Source organism: Rhea pennata, chromosome 4 (genome assembly GCF_028389875.1).
Source record: "Rhea pennata isolate bPtePen1 chromosome 4, bPtePen1.pri, whole genome shotgun sequence".
Lineage (NCBI taxonomy): Eukaryota > Metazoa > Chordata > Aves > Rheiformes > Rheidae > Rhea > Rhea pennata.
In genome coordinates, this window is record NC_084666.1 from 8388900 (window position 1) to 8416488 (window position 27589).

General features: G+C 37.5%; 1 protein-coding gene across 3 annotated transcripts in view; it reads right to left on the minus strand.

The window, feature by feature from the left end:
• Positions 1 to 27589, minus strand: part of FAM53A (family with sequence similarity 53 member A) — a 76533-nt gene that overhangs the window by 15392 nt on the left and 33552 nt on the right. For all 3 annotated transcript variants that reach the window (XM_062574535.1, XM_062574536.1, XM_062574537.1), the window contains exon 4: positions 26177 to 26979. In XM_062574535.1, the coding sequence (XP_062430519.1) occupies positions 26177 to 26979 (803 nt within the window). The remainder of the gene's footprint in view (positions 1 to 26176; positions 26980 to 27589) is intronic.

Sequence of the window (27589 nt, forward strand, 5' to 3'; positions counted from 1 at the left end):
TTGTGAAGGGTAATAACATTAAAGGTTACCGAAGCTTGCTTATTAGTTTTTGCAGCACAACTGAAACATTCCTAGAAAGTAGGACAGATGCCACAAAATGAAGAATAAATCCCAGCACGTAGCACAGGTCAAAATTAAACTCTACAAATGCATAATATGCAAGCATACAGATTCTTTAATGTGCTCTAAAAAATACAGCTGAAGATTTCAAAATACTTTCAAGCAGTCCAAATAATGGCTTTGGCATTATGTGACATGTGATTTTATAGTGTGAAGAAAAAAACAACATAAATGCTGTCCAACCAGTAGCTGCTGAGAGACTTCCTTCTAGTTTACCACTTTTTTCACTGGAGAAAGGAGCACTGCACTTCTATCAGTAAATGCTACAAACTGCCAGGTAGGTGGAGAGGCTACTTGGCTACATGATTAAAAAGAAAAAAAAAAAAAAAAAAAAAAGAAAAGAAAAAGAAAAGAAAAAGAAAAAAAATAAAAGGAAGAAGAAAAAAATGCCAGGGCCAGGATGAGAGCCAGAGGCTGAAGTCTGCTCCTGGTGAGAAGCACTTCCACACTCCCTAGCAGCGACCATTGCATCCCATCTGCCAGGCAGAGCTCAGAGGCTGCCAATGCTACCGGATGTGCCTAGAGTGGTCTGTCACCCTCAAGAGCAAAAGCTCCAAAATCAAAGCTATTTTAACATTGTACATTCCAACTGATAGTCCACGTCAACTGAGAGAAGTTCAATAAAAACCATTAACAAAGAACAGCAGCACTATCTGCAGTATTTTTGGTGTCCATATGAACTACGAGGACAAGAGCCAGCATATATTGCAACTATTGCAGTAAATTTAAGACTGATTGCCAAGCATGTTTAAGAATAAAAGCTAAGAGCTTGCAACTTGTACTTCAGTTCCCTAAGGCCACTGCTTAGCCTGCGAACAGGGTACAACATGAGAACATATTAATGCTGGTGATGAACTAGGAGTATAACAGGAAGACCTGGAAGTCTTCAAAATGCAGTTTGTTGCAGGCATTGTACCAGAGCACCCAACTTCCACGTGCACAAGGATGCTCACTTGTTTTTCCCTTTGCACTCAATACCCATTTCAGATATAACCACGTGTTTTTACATAAACTTGGAAGGTGTAGCCTACCTCACTCCTTTTACAGAATTTATACCTTATTAGCTAGCACAGGCGTGCTTAAGTATGATTGAAGCAGGACTACTGAGACGCAGAAGAATTATGCAGTCTCAGAACACAAGTGGAAAAGACTGAGTGCAAAAAGAGCCAGAATAAGGCTCGTTCGGCTCTTCCCATCTACATCTGCCTTACAGGCCAGATGGCCAGTAGAAAGAAGAGTTCTGTCCTTAACTGTTGTTTACAGCTCCGTAAGACAGTTATGAGAAAGAAAAAAAAAACTGTGACTAACACTTAAGTTATACTTATTTGAGAGATAGTTGAATGCTAGCAAAAGGAAAGGTAGCAAGTCACTGAAGTTTATGCAAATTCCTTTTATTTTCTAATGCATACCGGGATCTCTCCACTCCAGTCCTTGGGAAGGGGAGGTCTAAGCAACTGCAATCCACAACTCCAATACTGAAACCCTTTCTCAGCAAATGTCCTTGCCTGATAAGCTTCTATTAAAGTGGTCTAAGTCTGGTTATAGCTATACCAGACCATATCTTGGCAAAATCAAAAGCTAAAGAGATTTGCAACTTAGCCTAGTTAAGTAGCTAATATTCTGCAAGTGAGCTCTGAATTCACCTCAACTGTTTGATTTTAAAGTTCCAAGAGCATCAAGGTAGTGTTAACTACCTTGCACGACTTAAAAAAAGGGCTCCACAATAGAAATAGTTTTTGCTTCAGTAAGATCACTACCCCTAAGCACTTAGCACAATATTAGTTCAGTCATCACAGTTCAGCAACCTGTTTCTGTATTGGTCACCAATAGTAGGGCACGAAGGAAAGCATAGAAAGGCCGTAAATTTGTATGCTCTTTCAACAGCCACACACACAACTGTCTCCTGAAGTCAGTTAAACTGAACATACGAGTTCTAGCTGACAAGGTCACCTACGTTAACTTATTCAGCGTTAACTCCTCCTGATTTGGAGTGGTGTCAGTCCAGAGAAAATGCTTTTTTGCAAGCATATCACTTTGACAGACTTCCCTGACAGCTTCCAATAATTTCTCACTTTCTATACTTGCTGTATTTTCAGAAACATTCTTGTTTTAGTCCACTGCAAACATTTGGAAATAGGTATTATACTGTTCTTCAGCTAAAAGTAGGATTCAAAGCCTTTAGTTGATAAGATTTAAAATGTAGATGCATATGCCAGGCATTGCAAGTATTCTTTTACATAAGATTTTTTGTGCACTTTTTTTGCACACAGTCAAGAGGATGACATTCCCACCAGATCTGAATCTGTCTTAAAATTTAAGATCAATTTTGAATCAGACTGTATCCCTACAGGATGCAAGAGGAGGAAAAAAAAAAAAGTGTTAGTGTTTACTGCCAGGTCCTGATGGCTTGAGTTCAGTTCTGCAAGAATCCCTAGGTACCCTGAAACAGGAACAACCTTTTTTTTTCCAGTGATAAGGCAACAACCAAATAATTTGGATCTCTGTGAAGAATTTAGTAGCTCTTCGAAAGACTAAGATCATTTTAATGCTTTTTGGTTTTCTCAAGCCACTTAAGTCCATTAATTGCTATTGAATTACTCAGGGTCTATGCTGTCTGCAGTTCAAATAGTTTGGGCTTGGCAAAAGAGGAAAATTCTCACTACCTCACTGAGGTGCTTGAATGCTACAGGAGGAGTTCCCAGTCTACAGGTGTGGGTTGGAGGAAGGAATTCACTTGTTCCAAAGCGTGAAAGGCAGAATATAGTATTTTTAATAAAGTGTACATGTTATAAATTTGAGGTAAGTTTAGAACTTAAAAAGTTAAAGATACTCCATTGCAAAGTTCAGGTAGTTGATATTTATATATACACTAAACCCAATTAATCCATTCCTATTCACTTGATCTAATACACAATGCATGTACAAAGTACTTTCATTTAAAAAGCTTAGAGCCATTTGCCACTATAGCTGCACACTTGCATGCCCCCAAAATACATCTTTCTAGGCCAACTACAAGAGCTTTCCAAGACGAACACTTTTGCTTTGATACATGCAAATTGAACAAGCCTTGTAAATTCACACTTTAAGCTTCTGATTCTAAAGTAATCAGAAGGGCTACTCACTCCACCTTATATATTTATATATATAAAAACAAAAGGTGTACAACAGAATGAACACTATGCACTAAACAAAACAGTACACAATCACTTTGAAATCTTAAAGTCCACCTTGCAATTCAGATAAGCATCTATAAAACAAGCATGGTGAATGACATTCTCATAACTTAACTGCTTTGGCAACCTTCTACACAGAACTAATCTCTGTACTTAGAGAAGTTGAAAGAGAAGGGAAAAAGCACAGACTTAAAGTTTTAAAGGTGTAGAGTACATCAGGAGTCTACCAGCCTCTGGATCAATTTTATTGTCCAGTAATGGAGAATTTCCAGCGAGGCTCTCAACTGTTGACTGTGCTTTAAGAACATCTGATTTCAGCCACTCTGAGCAGATACCACAGCAGTTAAGAGGAACCTTGAAACTCTGCCAAATAGCACATGGCAGTTAAACCTTGTGACAGGTGCTTTGTGGCTTATAAGATCTTATTTAAGATCTTTCATAGTATTTGTGAATCAGAATCCTACTTCATATCATTTCATTTTTTTAACCTACTATTTCAATCTCTTAAAAAAAAATCATACCTTTTAAAAACAAGTTGAAATGCCAAGTATTACATGAAGTTTAGAAAATGTTGTTTCTTGATAAGTTATGTCACAGTATTCTTGTTCTAATACTGCAGCAATCTCCTACCTTTTACTATAAATATGCATTAGTCTAGAAGAAGAAAGGTGCATAAGACAAGTCCAGTATCAACAACTCAACCTCAAGAATATCTGGAATCTGTAAAACCCTTTCCCAGAAGGAAAGTTGAGTGCCTTTATGGTGCTTAACCTGCTTGTCCCCTTATTTTAACCTGTCCCCTCACTATTAAATCCTTTGTAATCCTTATTAAATCCATGTAAAACCTACATAAATAAAATGTGTAAGTGCATACCATCACATCTACATTTTGAGCTATGACAAACTTGTCTCCCTCTTGAATGAGAAAATGGATAGTATAAGGTAGGCATCTTCCACAGTTATACCAGTGAATTCACTCAAGTGCTACAGCATCCAAGTGAGGAGACACTAAACCAAGCCCGATACTTATGGGGACCTGACTCTCTACTGAAGTGCAAGATCTATCACTTCCTCCTGGTAGGTTGACATGTGAGGCATATTCTTTATCTACTACACTGAATCCTCCACAAGAAGCATCACGTCCTTGTGGAAATAAAGCAAAAACTAATCCCTTCTGCTGATAAGGACAACTGATGACAAACTTAAGATGCTAAACTTCCTCCCCCTCTGCTTCTAGTGGCAGGCTGATTTTTAGAGACTGTGGCAGTTTCTCTCACAGCAGGCTTGGTGTGCTGTCCAGGTTATGTGTAGTAGGGCGAGGGCATCAAGCCACAACTACTCTGATAAATATGAAACACATAAGTATCCCTAGTTCATCTTCATAGATTTTCTAACATTGTTTCTGTGCATGAGGCAATTTTGAGTTTATGTGCCTACTGGTCAAAAATGCATGTTCAATTATGACTAAGAAAAACAGACACAATTTGTCCCTATAAAAGGTAAACAATATTAATAGTTTTCAGAGGTTAACAGCTGTAGCGCTTATGTTATACTCCTTCACTTCTCAAGAGTCAATTATAAGGAAGTTATTCAAGACCAGTATGTTCAAGTGTTTCTGCCTACACCTTTTATAATTTTATCTTAGGGATATAGTAGCATTAAGAAAGCCCACCCCTAAAATATGCACATTACAGTAGACAGTATGTGAACTTTCTACTCCTTGATATTTTTAATCAGGGAAAACTATGTAATGACAACTGGAGTGCTAGGTACTCTAAATGCTGAAAGTAGCTACCAATTTTGAAAAATCCTGCAAAATTTTTTACTTGGAATTTTATATTTTAGTCCCTTTCCTACTCTTCATTGCATCACAAAAACTATGAACACAACCCTTGCAACAGAGATGCTTCACCTTCAAATATTCAACTGAAGTGACTAAAAGGCACCTTTTCGCAAGCCTTCCCCAATACTAAGACATCTCCTTCAAAAAAAATTTTTTTTGAGGAAAATGGATTTACTAAGGGCTTACCTATACAGAAAAAGAACAGAACTGTTGACTAAAAAAAGGCACCAAGAAGAGTATCTGCACGCACAGTTATTCTGTAATAGTCATTGTGCTTCAAAACTCACACCCTCCCTCACTTGATAACACTGCTGCACAGGCAAGCCTTGACTTACTCTTATAAACACGGGGGCCTTGCTAAGACATGTCCACTTAAAATACGGAGTTCTCAAATTGACAACATGATTTAAAAAGGCATTTTTAAAGAACTTTTTATCTAGTGGTATTGCAAAGTCATTCATGTAAAAGAATATTAGTACTGTTCTAAAATAAAACTAGAGGGTGTTTCCCCATTACAGAGAAAGAAGGCTTGATAGGTCTAAAGATGCACTTTGTAAAATTGTCCTATATAGCTTGCATTAATTAAGCAGAATCCAATTAAACTAGCTCAGTTCAGATGAGTTCACTGGCACTCATCCAGGTGGAAGCAATGGTCCTAGATCAGAGAAAGACCAAGAGAAGTTGCAAAAAGTGAAGTAGATTGATCCTTGCTCCTTTCCTACTTGAAGATTTCTGTTCTTCCTATCTTCCCTCTTTCAAGTGCCCAGAAGAGATTTCAGATAAAAAATTCATAAACTGGCAACAAAGTTAGCTCTAAAATATTTAGTTACATTTAACATGAAGCTCTCACTGAAATCAGTTTATAGTTTAGATCTGTTTCAGAGTTTATATATAGTTTCTGAACACTTCATACTCCAAAACACTTGAGCAAAGCTTACAAACTTGCCACATTAATGATGAATTATCAGCACAACCTGAACATTGAAATGAACCTTTTTAGCTTACAGTACTGAAAATGTCTCTGTTGTGCTCTCAAAGCTACTTAGAGGTACTTAAAAAAAATGAACATACAAATAGGAGCATACAGGCTGATAGAAGAGTCATTTCAAAGGGCACTAAATGAAACAGTATGCTTCTTTTCTTTAATTACAGCAGAAAGTTCAAGATTCTTAAAACAAAAAAGCTGTAGGTAGATTAAATGGAAGTGTGTCATACCAGTATTGCAATTTTAAAAAAACCTAACAGAAAGCCATCTCAGCTTATGTTTCATAAGTTTTGCAGCTGAGACTACAATAAAACCCGAGCTAAGAAATAAGCTCCTCACAACTTTGCAGTTTTACTGTTGAAAGTCAAAGCACTATTTTAGTCATGACAGAATTGTCACCACAAATACACGGTCAGGCAGATGTGTGCTTTGACCTAGGAAGACTAAACTTAATACAGAGAGACTACTATTTACCCTACTGATTTTTCTTTTCTAGCAATTATATTTCAGCTCAGACTACCTTCCACTGCACTTCAGAGTAAAGAAGGATTTTAAGAGCTGCACTTCATTCTCCACCACCTTGTTATAACAACAAACCTAATCTCCAAGGTACTTTCTTATTTGATGGTTAATGCAAATGTTTACTTGAACTATTTAACTGCATATGAAAACTAGACAGGTGAAACCCGATCAAAGTATTTTCCTGAGTCAGTCGCACAACACAGCAGATATATTCACATGGCAAAGCAACCCCATATGATCTAAGGTGGGATCTCCAATATCAGGAGCAGCACAGAGCAGCTGTAACCATGACAACAGCTGGTCACCTAGAAAGCAGCTACAACACCTACTGGTACCAAAATCCCATGTTCGAGTCTGCACTTAATCCTGTGTTGCCCAGCTACAGGCTGCGCCCCTCTCCAACTAATACCTTTAATCTCATAATCTCTGAAGAGCAGGTTTGGAATTGGCTCGTTTTCCCTTGCTCTCATGTAGAAAACGAGCAAGTGCCTTCAATGAAATGTCAATGCTCTTATTTGCTACAATTGCTTTAATAAGAGAAACCACCCATTTAACTGAGGTGCACTACCATGGAAAACATTCAAATTCTATGCAGGATCTAGAAATAACATTTCTTTCACTCCCTGAACAAAGTGGCTCAGTTATCAACCAGCTACTGACACAGTTAAGAAAAAAGATAAAGAAAGAAAGAAAAAAGAAAATCTCAAAAGCAAGGAGATTCTCGGATTGTTATTGTAATGTTGAAAATAATTTCCCCAAATTTCCATGGCCAGCAGACCATTGCAATGGGGAGTAGTTCATGCATTTCTGTAGTGTTTTCATTTCAAAGTCTGATAATCACACAAGCAACCATATGGGAAATGTTAACACTTGAAAAGTCAGTTCTTAAACTTTCTAGACAAATTAACTACTTCTGTAAATAAAGGCTCCCCCTTTTTCCCATAAGTTAGTTCAGTACGCATACACAGATTGGTTCTCAGGGTTTTAAGAGTGGTTCATTCTCCTTCACTTCACATACTGATCTTTGAGAACATCATCCATCACTCACTGAAGTCAAACAACTAACACAGATTTTTTTTGGACAAGATCACTGCCACAGATGCTACATAGCGTCCTTTACAATCCAAGAAAAGTTTTACAGCTACAAATTTAAAGCATCATTTTTTAAAATCATGTATGAGATAATAGTTAAACTTAGTTAAAATTAAGTTTTCCCCGTGAGCAGGACAAATCAGAGGAAAGGACAAGTCTAAAATTAAGACATTAAGATATACTTACAGACTGATCTTTTCTATGTCTTTTTGCTACATTCAAGATTAAAAAGAAAGAAATCCATCACCTCCTTCTACCACAAAGACAACATAGCAAAGGATCACAGCTACCTCCTGGCTGGTAAACCCACTAGTACCTGATTGATAGATTCTACCATAGATCCAATAAGGTATTTGCCAGATACTATTACAAGCTTTGGATTTGTTTCTCCCCAATTCAAAAAGTGTACAAGAAAATTACTCAGAGTAAGCTTCCAGGAAACTGGAAACTAATGTTTCTCTTAAAACAACCTAAAACAATACAAGGCCTTCATGTTTCATGCTCTCAGAGTAGGCTGTTTCTCAACTCCTTCCTCTATACATACATAGAAAGGAAACAGATGAGAGAATTACTCAAGAACTAAGAAAACCAGAGATTACAGGACCTTCAGAAAAGCACTCTGAAGCTAGTTTTCAGCCTCCACTCTTACAAGAAGGGGGCTATTCCTACAATCTATCCTACTATCTCACTAGTTGAATATTTCTAAAAAAAAAAAAAAAAAAAAAAAAGCACTTTAACTTAACTTACAGGATTGACTTCTGCCTAAAGACTTTCTTTTTTAAGAAAGAGATTACTGAATTTTAATTAAAAAAAATGCAAAACAAGATTGATATTTGATTACAGTAAAGTCCTGCACATTGCTCTTTTTCTGGAATCAAATCCTAATCAAAGGACTACAGACTTAGTGTCCTTCCTCTCCTCTCCCAACGCACCAAAGAACAAGAAAGTTTTAGAGACCTTCCTGACAGTCAATACCAGGTTATTTTTCTAAAACACTGAAGATTTCCCTTTGCTTTTTGCAAACTTTAAACTATTTTCTGTTTAAAATGGAAATTTTGTTCCATACCCAACTCTCCCCCCACCCTGTAATTTCAGTAACATAAAAACAACTTCTTAAGATTGCAGCTGCGTTTTTATACATTCGTTCTATTGATTTCTATTCTTTCACCAAAAAGATCCCCAGAAATCATTCATAGTGAAGTAGGCTTACAGATAAAAGTCTGAAGCTATTTTCTGATATGTGTTTAAATACTGTTTTGAGCTCAAGAAGTCTGCTTTTTAATCAAAAGATGAGTTTTCTTGACTACTCTAAAATCTAGGACCTCCTTTTCTTCTTTATGCATGTATCGATCTCACAAGAAGTTACTTGGGTGGAGACTTAGAACAGCTTTGAAAAGACTCCAAATGTTGACATAATCAAAGATTTCCCATAGCAAGATATGCAACAGAGCTAAATAACTGGACTTCAGTCAAAGGAGAGTGGTAGGTCCATAACAACTGCATGACTCAACTAGTCTCAGAAGTTACACCTTATGCCTAAACAAAAAGTTAGTTCTTCAAAATTGTACTATGACAGATCATTTCATGCAAGAAAGTTAAGACAATCTGTGCTGAAAATCCCTAACAGCAACTAATTTGAGCTTCCCCTGCAAACAAAGTATTTGAACTTTTGTGCAATAAGCTAAAACAAGTCCCGAGCAGAAAACTTTTTTATATATATATATATAGATATAGATATACACACACACACACCCCCCTCCTTAATATCCAGTGGCCACCACAATCAAGCAGTTTTATAAGAACTATAGATGTTCTAGTTTCATGCACTTAACAGCACTGGCACATTTATCTCAAGTGTAGCACACAAACCTGCTCTCAATTCTTTTATACTATCTACCTCAATATAAAGCAAAAAGCTCATACATTGTAGCAAATATATGCTGTGGCATTACCTAGATAACTGCATAAAAATGAGGTGAGTATTCACAGATTATGCATCTGAAAACAGGTTAAAATGGTGGTGGTGGGGGAAAGGGGGAATATGCCAAAAGACCAAGTTGCATTAACATAGTTCACTATAATTGAGAGGCATCAGCCATATAATTAAAAATTATAAATATATCTGCAATTAAGAACTTGGTTGAAGCTGAAGTGATATCATGAGTTATATTTATAGAAGAGTGCAAGGTCTTACTATCATAATGCAGTCTGAGGAATTCTTCACTTGGAAGGGTCACAGCTGGACAAAAATGCAAGTAGCTACAGCCACTCATTTGATAGAGCTGTAGAAGATAGGTCAAAGTAAAAGCAGACCCAAGGCAGACGTTACAGCATTTCAAGAAAGGAATTTGAGGTATGACAGGTTCACAGAAAGACTACTTCAGGGAAGTCCAGCAAAAATAAAGGCAATCAGCAACCCAGCTGATCCTTTAACATCTCTACAGGAGAGTAATGAACTGGAAAGAAAGAGATAGAACTAGCACTAGAGAATACACTGACCTAAGTGCAGACAATCTGAGCAGTCATGAATAAGTTTAATAGATTGCTCTCACAACCTTATTCTTTTCAATCAGAAGCCAACCATGTTGGGAATGAACACTAAGATCCAGTTTCAGTTGGAACGCATATTAGCTGCTGCTCATGCACTAGTCAGAGGAAAGTCATCAACCTCTGCCTTGTACACTTGCCTTTTGCACTGTGTTGCTGGACATACACCTGACAGCTTTTACTTTTTGGAAATCCTGATGCTGCTAAAGCATTTAAATCTAACCAAGACTGTTGTGGAAGAAACGTGGTGGTAGTGCTGGGGAAGAACATGCGTATCAAATACATTTTGAACGTAAGTTGGTCAGTGAAGGGTAAAAGCAGCCTAGCACAAAATAAAGTATTCAGATATCTGTATTATAAAAAGTTAAAAAAAAATTAAAAAACAAAACAAAAAGAAACGAACATTTAAACAGTCTTTGTAACAGAGTAGCATCTCCAGGCAAGATTTCTTGTGAAAAAAAGAAAAGTGCATGGAGACATTTATGAAAAGAACCTGTTCCACATTCTCAAAAGTGAAGCTTCAAGTGTCTCTTATCATTTCCCTCATAAAAAAAAAAAAAAAAAAAAAAAAGGATAAAACCTAAAATTTACTAATTCCTAGTCATTTCATTTATGTTAATTTAGTTCATGACTTACTGGAAATTGCACTGAACCCGTTTTTCAAAGGAAACTGAAAACACACATTAAAACCAGAAGATAAAAGTGGAGAAAAGACATAGTTAATATTCATTCATGCATACTCTACTGAGAACAGTCCAGAGAGTCTTGCTTAGTGATTTTCAGGCTTGTAACGTTTAAAACTTAAATTAGAGAAATCTTAAAAAACCACCCAATATCACCATACACACACCAGACAAATCTAGTATATAAAAAAATCTTGCAACAGAATTAGTGATACTCAAGTCCTTTACCTCACTTTTTTGGAGAAAGGAACATCAACTGCCTCAATTCTATTACAAAAAGCTTCTTCAAGAGGCAATCAAAACGGATGTGACCACATTGAAGAATTTAAATATGACTGATCTTTTCCCTTATATGCATCAATTCTCGCTTTAATATCAAGAGAATTGAGTACATCATTCGTAGTTTGCTAACAGTTCCATTTAAACTGTTTCTTATGCATTAGACCTTATTACAGATGTGACTGTTCACTAAGAAAGCATTTCAACATCTTGCTATTCCTTTCCATTTTCTTTCCTGCAACCTTTGGTTTTACAGTTTCCAAGCATGAACTTCACATGCTAGTTATTTCTGCCATCATTTAGAGGTATAGCACCACTAATACCCATTACAGACTATTTTCATTACAAAAATCAGACTTGAATCCCACTCTGGAAAAGCACCAAGTGATCCCCATGAAATGCATAACGTGAAGTCTGTTTCATAACAAGGGAAAGATTACCACAACTAAGGAAAAAGAAACCCAAGTATGACAGCAACTAGGGAAAAAAAAAAAAAAAAAAAGCTAAAGCAGAGTGTTTGCATTATTTCCTGTAAGAGATCTCAAAGCAAAAAAAAGTAGTTTTTAGAGGCAGGAGAAATTCAAAGCGTCCCAAACCTGTCACTCGTTACGCTCTGCAGACAATATGCTGTAGCACTAGTTTGAATCTCTTTCCTATTTAGGTCACAATTCCTGCTACTCGAGCAAGTTGCCATGGCGTCTGTCACACAGAGAAACACTTCAAATTGCCACTATTAGTTGAAGTGAATATGTCAATTTATTGATTTTGGCTTTGCATGACTGACAGCTGCTTTCATTACTACTTAAAAGAACAAAAGCCTACACTGAACTTTTCATGGGTGTGTGATAAGCTCCCTTAGACTCAATGTAGAGAAACAAGCATGTATCAGCAAACTTGTACCTAAAGAAGAAATACTATTCATGCTTTAAAAAGTCATTTGAAGCTAAAGGTTGTCTCAAGAGGAGTTTCATAAACAGCACTGCCTGGGGAAATAAGCAGGAGTGACAGGCACTGAGATCTATCCCTAGACAAGGAGGAGAAAGTAAAATGCTGCAGAGGGTAATAGCCCACCCTACCTGCACACTCCAACACCTCTTCCTGATTTTTCTTTTTTTTTTTTTTTTTTTTTTTAAAAAAACTCACGTGTAAAAACCTATGGCTTGAGGACACTAACTTCCAGGAGGAAAAAAAGTTATTCTCAAGTTCTGTTTGGGAATAGAACTTTTGGAAAAATTGTTTGGGGAAATCCTTGTACCATTCTGCCACCATCATCTCATCGATGACTGTGCCATACATCCTACCTGTGAGACTAGCATCATGGCTCTCCGGAGGGGTTCTCTATTTTTCAGAGTTTGGGCTACAACAGAAAAAAGGCAGAACAACGCCAAACTGATTACAATTTAATATAGTAATATTACAAGATAAACAATTATTCCTGAAATAGTTTTAGTTAAAAACTCTCCCTAACTAATGCCGTTTCAACCAATGGTAAAGACCATCACATTTTAGACCATCTGTGTAGCAGGAGGAGGACCCGTCTGTTACAACAGGATTCTAGGGATGGAGGAATACAGAAATTAATCCAAAAATGTGGGGGGTTCCCCACAGACTAATACTCTCAGGCCTCAAGGGTGCTAGAGCCACTTTCCACACAACATATGTCAAGGACACTATGTCCCAAGTCTACCTAGTCTGGTAATATTTCAGTGAATTGCATTAGGCAGCTTCTTCAGTGGAGAAAATAAACTCAGTAAGTTCCTCTGTGTGCATATGAACTATGGATACTACTATATGCTGGTCATGCCACCACACAAAGGAAGATTGGAGAGAACAAGCCCTTCTAGTAGAAGGCAAAGGGTATTTCTTATTGCCCCGATGAAAGTGAGCATGACTAGATCCTATTCCAATATTCTTGTTTTTAAGGAGGCACAGCCAGTTTTCTGGGCACTCATTTGCTACAAGAGAATCTAAACAGAGCCTTGACACCAGACCAAAGAATTTTAGAATCCCAAACGGAAAGGAAACCAGCAGAGCCAGGCAGAGCTTTGTGTACAACTCTCACAAAATAAAGCCAAAAGGGAATTTCAGAACAGTAACGTAAAGAAGCCGAACCTGATGGGTGGCAAGCTGTGTAAACAGCTTAATTCAACACATGCCCTCATCTCACACAGTAATACAAACAGAATTACCCCCTGCTCTCAAAATTCAGTTCTGTTGTGCCTCCTCTTAGGTAGGAGGACTTACAAAAGCCAAAATAGGACATAACTTTCTTACAAAGCACACAGCGCATGCAGGCATGTACAGATCCAGTAATGGGAAAGTAAACTGGCAACACTCGAGTGGAAAAAGTTTTTAAGACCGTGCGGAATTAGTCATGAGACATCATATTAGCCTCCCAGTTTCTATCAGACACGTATTTTGTAAGGATGCTTGACTGCCATTTGACAAAAATGTTGATTACCAGTAGAACAGCTGCACACTTTAGACCAGAACTGTTTAAGATTCATTCTAGAAGAAAAAGCCTTAGGTACCCATAGGAAGGTTTGTTTGCTCAAAGCCTGTTGCTTTAATAAACTTTTCAATTCCAAGTACCTAAGTTTCCCCCCATACAAGAACACAGCTGGGTAGAACAGCATCCAGATGCAACAGTAACGTAGAGGCATCAACTCTTCTGACGTTTTCCAACTTGTGTGACAAATTAGACTATTCCCTTCAGGCAACAATGTGCAAGGTAAGAAAAACAATCTATCTTTGGAAAATAACTAGGTCAAGAAAATGTTCTGCTATGGTTAGAAACCACAAGGCCACTTCTTAACAAACTTTATGACCTGCTCAACTTCGCCAGTTTGGAATGCAGTTCAAAGTTATGCTGCAGTATGAAAGCCTTAAAATTAAATCTGTTCCTGACAGCAAGATCATTAAGGCATAAGATAGAAGGAAAAAACCTCCCCTCTAATACTGCTCTACCTAAAATACATACATATATTTTAATATATGTTACATAAGGATTTCATTAATTAGAAATTAGAGCCATAAGCAAAGAAGCTTTTTTCACAATAAGACCTGGATTACATTCTAGATGCGTTGAAGCTTTGGTAAGCCTGAATGGATGCATTCCTCCCTCCTGTCCCTTCTCATCTACTCACCTTTTATTTTATTTTTTAAAAGAAACTTAGGTCACTCATTTTAATCTTCACAGCAAAAGGTGAAAGCGTTACTCAATTTAAAACTTGAAAACTTGGAGCATCTCTAAGCACTTTGGAAATCTGGGCAGACTCAAAAGAACATGTACATTTAGTTCAGTCACGAAGTGTTACAGGCCAGACTCACTTTCATTTTAACAGAAAGAGTGAGCTCCAATGATTTAAGCACCCCCAGATTTTTCAATAGAAAATCACTGCCAGATGGAGACTTCCTAGCTTGATAAAATAAATACCTGTAATGCTTTTAAACCAAGCTGAAGTTGCATGAAGTTCATTAAATGACCCTAATTTTACTTCAAATTTCAAGTAATTCTTAATAGAGCATGGATACTTCTGTTGCTCATCTATATAAAATACGAAACTAGAGAAGCTAGAGTTTAATTTCTGCTGCCTGAGCTTATTGCTCACAAGAACAAAAATGCAAAAGAGCATTTTTTGCTCACAAGAGCAAAAAGCCCCCAAAAGGTAACTAAGTAATTCACATTACTTTTGTATCACAATACAAGAGTTGTCATTTAAGACTTCAAATATTAGGCCAAATTATAAATTGGGTACAAAAAGTTTTTATAATCCATTCTAAAAAAAGGTAAAATACCTGTCAGTTACTAAACCTCAGTGGGAGCAGGATATTAATTATCCACTATTCATTAGCAGTCCTGCAAATCTGTTATTGTTTCCTCTTATGGAAAGTTCTTCAGGACTGTCATATTCTCAAGCTTGGCAGTCAGAAGATGACTCACTTGCTTTGAGACAAAGAGTTATTAGTAAAATATAATGGCCATTTCATACAGAGGTTGTAGTCACCATTGTATTTGAAAAAGAAAAACAAGGAAAAGGAATTCAGCTTCCCTTCCTTTGAGTCCCCATCATACAAAACTCAAACCACAGGGGTGGTAGGGGGAGGAGGTAGGAAGAGGGAAAACAAATGCTTCCTAAAGTGGTATCTACAACAATAAAAATCCTTAATTTTAGATCAGATTGGATGACTGCCGAACATCAACATGCTACAAGATGATCACATGAAGGCACAGCTTCAGAAAAGGTAAAATGTACCATCATCAATGCCTACTTGGCAAAAATGACACTATCGCTCCTCTAAAAAGAAATTACTATTTCACTAAGGGTACTGCTATGAAAAAATGCAATGCTCTACAGCAACTGAGATGGGCCAAAAGCATCCAAAAATTTAAACACTTTCAGAATTACAGAGAAGATATTAGCAAACATTTCATGGCATCCAAAAAACCCCCAAGGCTGTCAGTCAATTAGTGCAATTGAGTAATCTGCAGCAAAAGGCTGCATTTTGGCATTTGCCTAAAAATACCATGAAAATACCAACATAAGAATTCAAGCGTTCTGAGAACCTGAATTAAGAATTTCACAAGAGCGCAAGTGAAAAGAACAAAGTTTTGCAGTTAACACGTTGTTATTACATCTTCATTTCAGTAAGAAGAAAGATGAAGGACAAGAAAAACCTTAAGAGAGTAATGAAGGAGGGTTCATAGTTCAGAAGAGAAACACAGTTGCAGAGCTCTTCTCTATAGAATTGACGGGGAACTTTAATTTACTTTTTCAACAAGAATTTTGTTGAACTGGGCGGTAGTGGGAGGAATTCAATTTCAATTAAATCCTAGAGTCAAAAAAAAGTATTTGGACAAAGCTTACAAGCATTGAAGTTTTAATATCTCATTTGGGTAGTTTAAGATAAGAATGTTCCACTTCAACTGTGGAACTTTGTGAACAATTTAGATACCCTTACCTTCTCTCAGGGGAAAGAGAAATGCTGAAAATCTAGGAACACAGACATCCTTCCCAGTTTAGTTTTAGTTGGACTCAGCATGTATCATGAAGCAAAGAGTATCCAACCCTGTCATCCCAATTTACTGCTTAACAAGGTCTCTTCCATCTTGCTTTTGTAATAGCTGCACTCTAAAGTTAGCATTGCTCTGACAGGAAAACCTTACAGCTTACACAATCACACCACATTTATTGCAAGTGTAAAGATTCATGAAGACTTAAAAGCTCACGTTTCCTCCCTCCTCCCCAATTAAAATTAGTCATGGCACAAAGGTCATTTAGTCAATGCTGCTACACATTTTGGTGAAAGATTCAGCTATTTATACAGCCGTAATTGTGATTCTGCTTGGTACAGTGCTTAAATACATTCGTTATTGAAAGAGGTTAATTTAGCTATTATATCACTATTAAAATAATTATATTACTCTACGAGTTACTGTGTGTAAAAAACAGATAACTCCTGCCCCAAGTTTTTCAGACATCTCATATAAACCATCTGAAAGGGCATGCAGGAACCTTGCTTATAAGAACTTTAACATATCAGTTTTCAAACATTATAGTGCTATAAAGAACAAGAGCTACATATAATTATGGGTCAGTCTTAATTGATATTTTGTTCACACAGTCACTTTGAAATGGAAATTTAGAGCCCTCTCCTGCATTCAGTGCTTCCACGCAGCAGACATACAGCCCCTTCGTTTAGGTTTAGAAGGATGGAAGAAAAGCACGCAGCTAAGACTACAGTGACAAAATTCACACTCGTAACCGAACAAATTATTACCAGATAATAGCACAAAGCCCAGTGGGAAAGAGATTTCCAAGTTAATGAAATATCTTAAAATGTAACTGTATTATTTAGTTTAAAGCCACAAATGCAAACTTCACAAGAGTAGTCTAACACCTCCCTTAAGACTAAACCTCCTCTAAAACTACCGCTCCTCTACTGCTATTTAAAATATTGCTCGTGCAATGGACACAGCAAGAGACAGACACCAGAAGCATTACTAAAGTGGTTTAGAGGAACAGGAACAGCTAAGGTATGTTTAAGCTACATGAACTGTAAATACAGGAGCAAACTCAAAGTTCAATAGTTTCAAAAGCAGCACACTCAAAGTGGAAGCATCACGTTCTCAGAGAGAAAGGCTTTCTTTCTTTCTCTCTTTCCTCCTTTCCAATCAACAGTAGTTTTTCTGCGTCAAGTTACTGCTGGTTTCCCTTGAATAGAAAGAAACCATCGGAACTAAACGTCTCTGTTTTAAAAGCTTAAAATTAAAGGGAGAAGGAGGGTGCTTGTTTTTGTAATTTTAGAGCTTAAGTCCATTTTTTAGTTTTGTGCACCTTCACTACAGATCACAGAAAGAGATTTTTGTTCCAATGCAATAAAGGTTATGGAATAATTTTTAGTAAGTTTTGAAGATGGCTGTTATTTACAACTTGGAACTTTAACATAGAAAGAACTATCTGTATAACACTTTACAAAAGTAAACAAAGCTTTAACAACTGAAAAAGTATATCACCTTCCATAAGAGATTAATTTTGATTAACCTATTTCACTGCAGAACTTTAATTTAAATTCTCAAATGAGATAAATAATAGCAGAAGAAATGAATTCAAGTATTTGATTAGAGAGGGAGGTCTGAACACTTTAGTCTATGCAGGTCCTCAGACATGTCTGCAAGAAGTCCCATTACAGTTCCTGTCCTTGACTATTTCTTACAGCAAAAGCTACTGCTCAAGTGTATCTCCTTTCTAAAACTCATGACAAAGATCTCAGGCAAGAGAAAGTCTATTTGTACACAATGTTTGTTCAAAAAGAAAACAATAACTGGACATAGGCTCCTAATCGCTAGCTGTCGTATTTAGTATCTGCTATCCTTCCTCCTACTCCTGCAGAAGCTGCTTTCAAAGACAGAATGTAAGAGTTCTCTTATGATTTTATTAATCAGAGGACTAGTGATTTAAGTTTTATTGCCACAAAAATTATTTATTATCATGTCAGTAAGAAGATCCAAAAATAGATGCCACTATCTAAAGTAAGCCTGAATAAACTTTATGGCTTAAGCAAAACTGCCTTTGCTTCCCACAAAAGACTATCTGCTAAGGAAACCACATCCCTGGAGGCATTTAAAGGGGTACAGTGGACAAAATACTAGAAAAAGCATGTAACACACACACACACCCCGTGGGAAGTAATTGTGTATCAACAGGGAATTAGACAGGATGATTTAAAACATCTTTCCTCAACTGTGATTTCCACAATTGGTTTTTACAGATTTATAGAAAGCCAAATGTAAATAGTCACCCACACAAACTTCATAACAACATTCAATTCAGACTAAATTCAGACTATTGTATTTTATTTTTAGTTTAATTTGAGGATATGGGAGACAATCATACTACATAGTGGATGCATATTGCTCAGCTCTGAAGGAGCCAATTTAACCTACAGTCCAATTCAAAATACTTGAGCTATACCAGATGTTGCTATCTAAATACTAATATTAAAGGGTCTAGAGTATCTGCACTGTTTCTCAAAAGGGAATGGTGCTGGGACTGTCACTGGCCAGGGGTCTCTCCTGCCATAGGAGAACAGCCATCCAGAGGAAACTCTTCAACCTTCTACCTCTTTTTGAAGGAAACACAGGTCTTCCCCTTTTAACTTACTCTCTCACTTCTGAACTCATCCTCTGGAATAGATGTCACAGCATGGCAGAGCCCTAAAAGAATGAAGATGACTTGCATTTTATTATTTGAAATCCTGCAGGCCTGTTTTCACATAGTAGAACCTTACTAAACCTACAAGCAGTTTATTGTACCTGTTTTCATTCAGACATTTGTCTTACAGCTCAAAGTTGCCTTTAAAGAAAAAAGAAAAATAGACTTTACAAATGCTGAAGTCCTTGGTACCCTAAACTTAGAGGAATGTTGCTCATGCAAACAGTAGAAGGACACTTTCCCCTAAGGCTCATTGCTGAATTTTTCTTTCAGCTGTAAGTTGATTAAGTTTATATCTACAATCATAAAAAGTGGATTTTAAACCGCTGATTTTACTTACCTGAACAGTTTTGAAAACTAGCCCCCTTCCACTGAACAAGATCAATGATCTTAAATTGTTTTATGATTAAAGGAGCCTTTAAAGGAGTTAAAGGCTCCTCTAAGAATAGAAATTAAGTCTTCAGACAAGAACCAAGATTTTGTCCCTGGCTCAATTGCTTCATTTACAGCTGTTCTTTTCTGTCCTTAATCTTACTTTAAATTACTGAGAAATTACACATTAACATTTGCTACATTTTATTGATCCCAATCAACCCCAGTTGCTCGTTTGTATTACAGTTTCCACAAATCATAATCCAGAAAGCAAGCATATCAAGAGTGCAGAAGATGTACTGCATACAGTTGAAGGACACCAACCAATTATTTTATCCCAGAAACGGCAGTTTTCTATCAATGCATCACTGAAATGCAAAGTGTTGTCTCTAGGTGGAACAAATCAGATCTGATTTCTGACCAAGAGATGCTGTACAACACCTTCTTACAGTAGTACTGTTAGAGTTTAAATGAATGGGAATTACAGGTGTATTCCCTAGTGTCTTCTCCAAATTTTACTATATGGAAGCGGTGTACCAGGCAGCGAACAAGCTATGCTGACTCTACAGTAACCATGAGCAGCAAATACTTCTACCTCAAATAACCTGTTTGTTCCCATTTTGACAGGAGGCTAGAAGAGACAAGCTTTACATAAGCAACTAAAACTATTTAAAGCAACATGCTTACTATTTAGAGAACACAATCCGAATGAACTTCATAAGCCAATACTTAACCTACTTTAGCCAATCCAGGCTTGACTCATAGGGTATCCTGCTAGCATTGTAAGGGATTCATTGATATTTTTTATCTGGCACATACTAGGACAGCAGTCTTGCAGAAAGTCTAATGTAAGCAAGGCCAACGAGGAAAAAAGAGCAACTACTTCACTACACTATTCACGCGTACATTTTCTACATTCATGTTTGAGCTATCTACAGCAGTGACACTGCTTGTGCAACATGTGAACATAGAATATATACTTTAACAGTTCACTTTCATCCACTTTACCTGTGCTGAACAGGCCACATCTGAAAATTTCCTACACAATAAGAAACCAAAGAATCAAGGAGAATGCTTCAGAGATTATTTTCATTAAACTGTATGAGGCCTCAGTACAGCTAATGCATCCACCTGTGCAGTGATCACTGCAGTAACTTTAGAGCCTAATAGCCTTCGAATGGCTGACAACAGTATATTCTTACTCTAGTTTAGATGGTTAAACAAAATTGGCATGACATCTCACCCTAATACCTATTCAGATTAGCTTCTGTAACCTAGCCCGCATAAAGTAAAAGAGTTGATGCAAAGGTTCAGCAAGAGAGCAGAAGTCATCTTCTGTAATCTAAACTCAGTCACAGCATTTTTGATATGTTTTACTCTTTATAAAAGTACTCCCACTTCCCTTACATCCTTTAAGGGAACTTATCCCCCCCACACACACCTCCTCACCATTCATCCCTACTCTGTGCACAGAGTTAAACTGGTATAGAAATCACTACTGACTAGTGCCCCCCCCCAACCCTCACATTGCTATTCCATAAGCAACACTAGTCTTGTTGCTTTGGCAAAAGCATTCAAATCTTTACATCTTTGAAGCTATCTTCTATAATGAGCCCTTCTTGCCAAGCAGATCCACAAAGCCACTATGTCACCGTAAGGCCTGAAGCACAAAGTCAGTAAGGGTAAAGCAGAGATTATCAAGTTCAACATCCTGTTAAGGACCAGAAGTTAAAGTGTTTTGCTAATTCAAGACCTTAAACTAAAAATACATTCTCAGGCATTTGGAGAAGTAGAATACGAACAGATTTAAAACATTACGGAACTGTCATAGGGTATTGTGGAGGTCTAGAAATATAAGCGGTTAAAAATAGATTCATCAGCTAGTAGATCCATTAGTAGTTAGGAGAGTCTGAACTACTGATGCACCCTTCAGAGTCCCTAAGCCACACTGGTGGAAGCAAGGCCAGCATGCCAGAGGAAGCATCATGTTGGGTATGCATTGTTCCTGCACGCTCCTCAAAGCATCTGTTATCTGCCAGGCAGGATGCCAGGCTACACAGTTTGGTCTGACTCTGGGTGGCACTTGGATGTTGAAGTATTAAGAAAATTCACTAGTATAAAATTCAGGCCCCTTCAATGCTTCCCTAAGGCAGCAAACACACCTAATGACAGAAAATCTAAAGCCGCTTCAAGTCCTTCATTCCTTCACTGATTAGAGATCCTTAATTTTCAATATGTCTTAATCTTTTCTACTCTTTTTTTTAACCTTTATATATTCAAATTGGCATTGCTCTTCGCAGAAAAGTACACTGAAGTAGCCTAGCAGCAGTTTTGCTGACAACAGTCTCTAATAAAGCACAACGCATTTTTGGCACTGCTGCTGAAAAGCAAATTTATTAAACACCTTATTTGTTAAACGTTAGAGTTATACAAATGTCTTTGCACACATGAAGTAGGTCAGGCCCTCTGAGATAAGAATACAAAGAGGCATAAGTGTCTGAAGTCTTACTAAGAATGAAACTTGCTTCTAATCAATTTGGGTCTATACCTTGATTTGACAATTTAAAATCCTAACAGCTAGTGATGAACATGAAAGACATTTCAATAGCCCTATCATTTAAAGGTTATAATAATTTGAGCTTGAAAACATTAAAAAAACCAACTTTGACTGACTGACAGAATATGCTGGAGAGAGCAACATTTATTAACTTGACTGCAGATAAACATACTGCAACTTCTATTTTTTATTTCTTAAAAGCATTCAGTGTTAACGCACCAGAAACCCTATCACTGGATATTTGAAACTATTCCTTACTTTGATAAAACCAGCTATTTTGCGTTAACTGTTTAAACAGACTGAAGATCACTTCAGAAATGTTAAAAACAAAAAAAGTTTCTTTTAAAGTATGATACTGAGATTTTTTTTACAGCTCTGTGCCAGAGGGTTTTGCAGGGTGAAGTGTTAAAACAGCAGCAAGATTTCAGACTACAGTGTATTGTTAGTCCAGATTTGAAGAACAATTTGATCTGGAACATTGAATAAACTTGCGCCTTGGCAATTAAACATGCTTACGCACTGAAGAATGCATGTAACCTGGTCAGCTGCTCTTTACTTGCTGCACCTATTTTCCATTACTGCCAAAAGGATCGACTGACAATTCGACAAAGCAGAACACACACACACCCAACCCACCCCCTCGCACTCCAGAACAAAACCACCCACGCTCAAGAACTCAGTTCTTCTAGGGTGGAAGAACTTTTCAGCGAAGAAGGGTTTATATCCTCCTCCTTCAGGCACCATTCTAAATGCCACCGACACATATTCTCAACCATCTTCTGTAATAGAGCTTGTTAACTGCAGGACTACGGAAGTCTGAAGAGTCTCTCCTCTGCCACACACGTGTGTCTTGATGGGTGATCAGATGCCTGTCTCATTTAAGGAGCACCAATACTCCTCACCACAGCCAACTTCTTGCTCATAAGCTTGTGAGCAAATGCTAAGTAGGCCCAGATACTGTTTGCATTTGTTCTACAACCCACACAGCTACTCTAACACACAAAACTGAGCAGAGAAAGTTATTTCAAGTCCTTAGGGCCTGAAGAGAGCTATTACATTTTGTTACTGCTTACTATAACCTTTTCTGCTTGTTTCTACAGCTGTCTTCACATTCTGGAGAGGTGGATGTTGTGTAAGTGTGTATTTTCAGCTTGAAGTCCAGAAAAAGATCATTCCAGAATTTAACACTATGTTAGAGCAAGACAATCATATAGAGCAGTCTGCCTGATCACTTCACTCTATTTCTAAATAGACAAATTATTTTACTTCGAAATTAATGCAGGCTTACTGATTTTTGACAATTCATATTTAGGAAATCAGTAGGGTCTGAAGCAGTATCAACCTGGGGAAGAACAACTGCTAAAAAACTAACAGAGATAACTAATTCAAAAGATTTTCACCTCCTTTTCCTTTAAGTTTCACTTGAACATACAGCTATTCAAGAACTTCATGCACACACAACTGCACTTGCTTCAGACTGAAGTCACTTAGTTTTGATAAATACTGATTTGAGAGAATTACTAGCTGAGAAACCTTAAACAACTTTTGCAGGCGTTTCAGAGCAGAGCCCTTGGAATTCCAGCCTATTGGGAGAAATTGCTGCAAGCAGACCAGATCCAAGACAGTCTCCTCTTTTGCAGTTGTTGTGGCTCAAATACAACACTGCCAGATAAAGCAAGAACTCCCTTTTCTGTACCTTCAAATCTACTGCAAGGTGAGTCAGCTATGACTTAAGCTATTCACAACCAATGTTAATTATCTAATTACTGACCTGCTTTAAGGCACATGCTTCACAAGTTCCAAGGTTCAGGAACACTTGAGGACATCAAAACATTTGCAGTAAGCTTGCAGCAAATATCCTTGAACATTTGTTTTCACATAGGCCTTTCATAAACTGACTTAGAAGTGAATTTTAAATCACAGGAGATTTATTTTCAGAAACAATAAGGAGCCTTCAAAATACATGAAAGAGAGGTCTTACTGAACTTCCCCTTATTGTAATCCTGATCTTCAGTGAGCTATGCAGATATAGGACACATCTACAGCTCACTGCATGACACTTCAAAACAAGTCTTCTGTAGTATTAGCTTATAATATTTTGCACAGCAGTACAAGATACTCTCAAAAAAATATTTCAGACCACAATATTACACATTTCAAAGCATATGCATTTGCCAAGATTTGGGTGCAAGGAGAGGTAGGCTAAAAAAACTAACAGAATGTGAGAGGTTAGTAAAGTGCCATTTTCTAAACAAAACACAACTCTCCACCTCCCAGCATTTCCTGAAAACTTGATTCAACTTTTCTTAAGTATTTAAGAAAAATAGGCAGTATTTTTAAGTAACAGCTATATTTTCATTAAAGATCAGCTTGTTTAAAAGATAATGCATTTCCAAACCATGCTTTGTGCCTTTGATTAAATACACATTAGCATCTTCCCAGGAAGGTTCTAACGGAAGAGCAGAAACAGTTTCATCAGGCCTCAACACTGCAGAAAGAGCTTTGTTGCATGAACTACTCAGCTTACCATGAAAATGGTTTTCAGAATAGGTCTCTCAGAAAACAATTAACAATGCCCAAATATTACAGTCTGATGTACTGTTTAATGCAGCAGCAAATCTAAAAAGCGAGGAAACGTTTCTATAGACATGAGGCTATATCGAGTCTTCTCCAGGCACAGCACACTTAATGGTTTAGTTAGATCTGAGCTGAACAACTGAAAAAATTCATTCAGTCTAAAATACTGCATCATTAAAGCTTGGAGAATGCAAGCAGCAACGTAGCCAAGAAAGCAGAAACTTCCACATTTTACATTCAGTTTAAACAACAAAAACCTGCGTTAGAACACTAACGGTTGGAAGACAAATCCACTAATATTTCTTGAATACATTTAGCAAACTAATCTTAGCAGTGATTAACATGGAGGAACAGGTAAAAATCTGATTAACTAACCAGTAAATATGCATTTTAAACCAAGACCCAGGACAGTATCCAGTCATATCCAGAATAAATTCTGTTACCAAGCTTGTCAGTAAGCAAGTAAATCACTATGTATGGCTTGTCACCTAATTACCTATCCTAGAGTCTCTTTAATGAGGGGAATACTATAGGACTTAAGTAAATTGTCTTAGAAAGCTACAAGACAGAGGTTATCATACAGAATTTTGGCTAAGAAAAGTAGAAGTAATCAAGTGAGCTCAATAATTATCCCTACAGTAGACAGTCAGTTCCAGTATTTTACTAGATTTTCCTCCATACATCCCTAGGTATAAGCTAACAATAACCAGTTATCCAAGACTAGAAATTTCAGCTAGAGTCTTACTCCACTCAACTTTTCTTCTGCATAGTGTATCAGATGTGAGGACATTGTGCAACTGTGTATTTCACTTTTTACTACTACTTCTGCAAACTGTCTCCTTCCTACCATGGTAGAGCTATCTTAAGGGAACTATTTACACAACCCTCAAGTCTGGTTCCTACTGAAGATGTGGAGGGCAGCATAAGACTGGGAGTTATGTTCTCACAAGTCCACAGCGTTCTCCAATTTGGTTTTACTTCTACAGAAACTAAACAAGCAGCTTCAATTTTCAGTTGTAGCAGTTACCTTCATCAATACTGAAACTTCGAAAAGCAAGCTACGTACTATCACATGCAAAGTACAAACATGAATTAAAATTAAGAATTAGTTTTAAAATCAGCATCTTTACTTTCAACTGATGAGAGAGGTGGAATTCTGATTAGCTAGAGTAAAATGTCCCCCTTGAACTGCAACACCTAGAGTTGCTGTATTAGAAAAACATTTCCATTACTGACAGCTTATCAGCAGGTTATTTGCATACACTTATGTAGGGTTCTGCTTGCTCTTCAGCTTTATAGACACTTAACCAAACAGATTTGCACCACGATTAAAAAAAAAAAAAAAAAAATCACTGCACAGTGTTCCTAGTTAACTCACTAGCATCAACTTTCTTTGCTACCCAGTCTGCCCCTCTCTCTGTGCTTTACTGCATTTTAAAAACAAGCCATTTTTTTGGCCTCCACTTAAAGCACCTTTTCCCAGCTTTTTGTGCTTTATCAAGTAGATTGTTCTTCACAAACTAGCATGTAAATAAGCTGCTGTAGGGCATGGCTTTGACAAGTACGAGAAGCCCTGCTGCACTGCTGAAGATATAAAAGCCAGTACTAGAACACAAGCAAAGCCATAACAACTACAAATTAACCTGTCTCACCTAGAAACCACCTTTCTGCAATAGTTCTTTTCACACACTGAGGAAAGTAAAAATCTCACCCGTGTCATTTTAAAAAAGTCTAACGATGGCCTGTTCCATCGTACATCCTCCTCCCGTCTGCGCTTTAGCCGGCTTTTCTTTTCGTTCAGAACGCAAGGCTGCGAGCGGCATCTCAACAAGCCTTGACGCCGACTGAGCTCGGGTGTGGAGGTGGGAGTGCTGCTCGCTGAAGGCAAGAGATTTCCTGTCTCGGTGATGTGCTCCTGGGAGAGGGAGAGGCGCCGCCTTGGGTTAAAGTCACAAGGCCCTCCAGAATTCCAGCGGGTGCTCGAACTCGTGCTTCCCTCGCTACTGTCCACAAACCCACTGCTTGCTGAGGAAGGTCTGGGTACTGGTGACGTATTGAAGCTGGTGACAGTGAAGACGTTATTTAACGACAGTATGTTTTGTGGCAGACTGATGCTTGTGCTTCTCTGTAAGGTCGCACTTCCATGACTGTTGCAGCGTTGCAAAGTAGCGCTACCACCGCTGTTACACCGCCTCTTTGACACAGGAGTCCACACTTTCGAACTGCCAGGTTTCCACGGGGAGCGACAGCGAGCCAGCTCATCTGGCTCAGAGAGGGACCTACAATGGCGTTTCGTTGGTGGTGCCAACGGCTGACTTGAATTTTCATTAAGGTTTAATTCACTTATCCATCCTGACACCATGGATGTACTGGAAGATTCCTGCTGCCACTGCAGACCCCCATTATTGACAGGGCCCGTACTGAACGGGCACACTGGGAAAGGGTAAGCTGAATTCCGTGTCGAGTCAGTCTGGATTGGGCAACCCCCATTCAAAGCTTTCCAAGGACTGTCTTCTAAAAACAAAAGAAAAATAGAGTGAAAGATAGGAAGGAAAAAGACAATTTGTTTTAAACCTAGTTTAATGTAAAAAAAAAATAAAAAAAAAAAAAAAAAAAAAAAAAAGAAACACAAATCAAAAGTTTAGAAGTGTTAGCCATGAATACCCAGCTCTCAGAGTTTCACAACGTAACTGCAAATTCATTTTAAAGAAAGAGTTCCAAAAATGAAGATGGAACTATTTCAGGAGCCAGTCCAGGCATTCTAGTACACATTCCAGTACTTTGTTAATGCTTTTGCCCATATGTTGAAAGATTATATCACTATTCTCTTAGTGAGCAGTAGGAAAGGAACTGCTTCCTTACCTGATTCTCTAGAGACCACCATGTATCACAATTAAAACCTGTAATGCTGAACAGCCTGAGGTACAACTAAAGTAGATTAACAAACATTGAGAACCCACAAGGGACTTTTTAATACATGAGCAGAATAATCTGTTTATAGATTGCTGTCCTTTTGCCTATCATGCTTTTTATTTAGAACACTATTAGAGAAATTGAAGTTTTTTAAAAAAAGATAGCCATTATGTTCTACAGTGTGAAAAATGTTTAAATTGGAAACAATCTC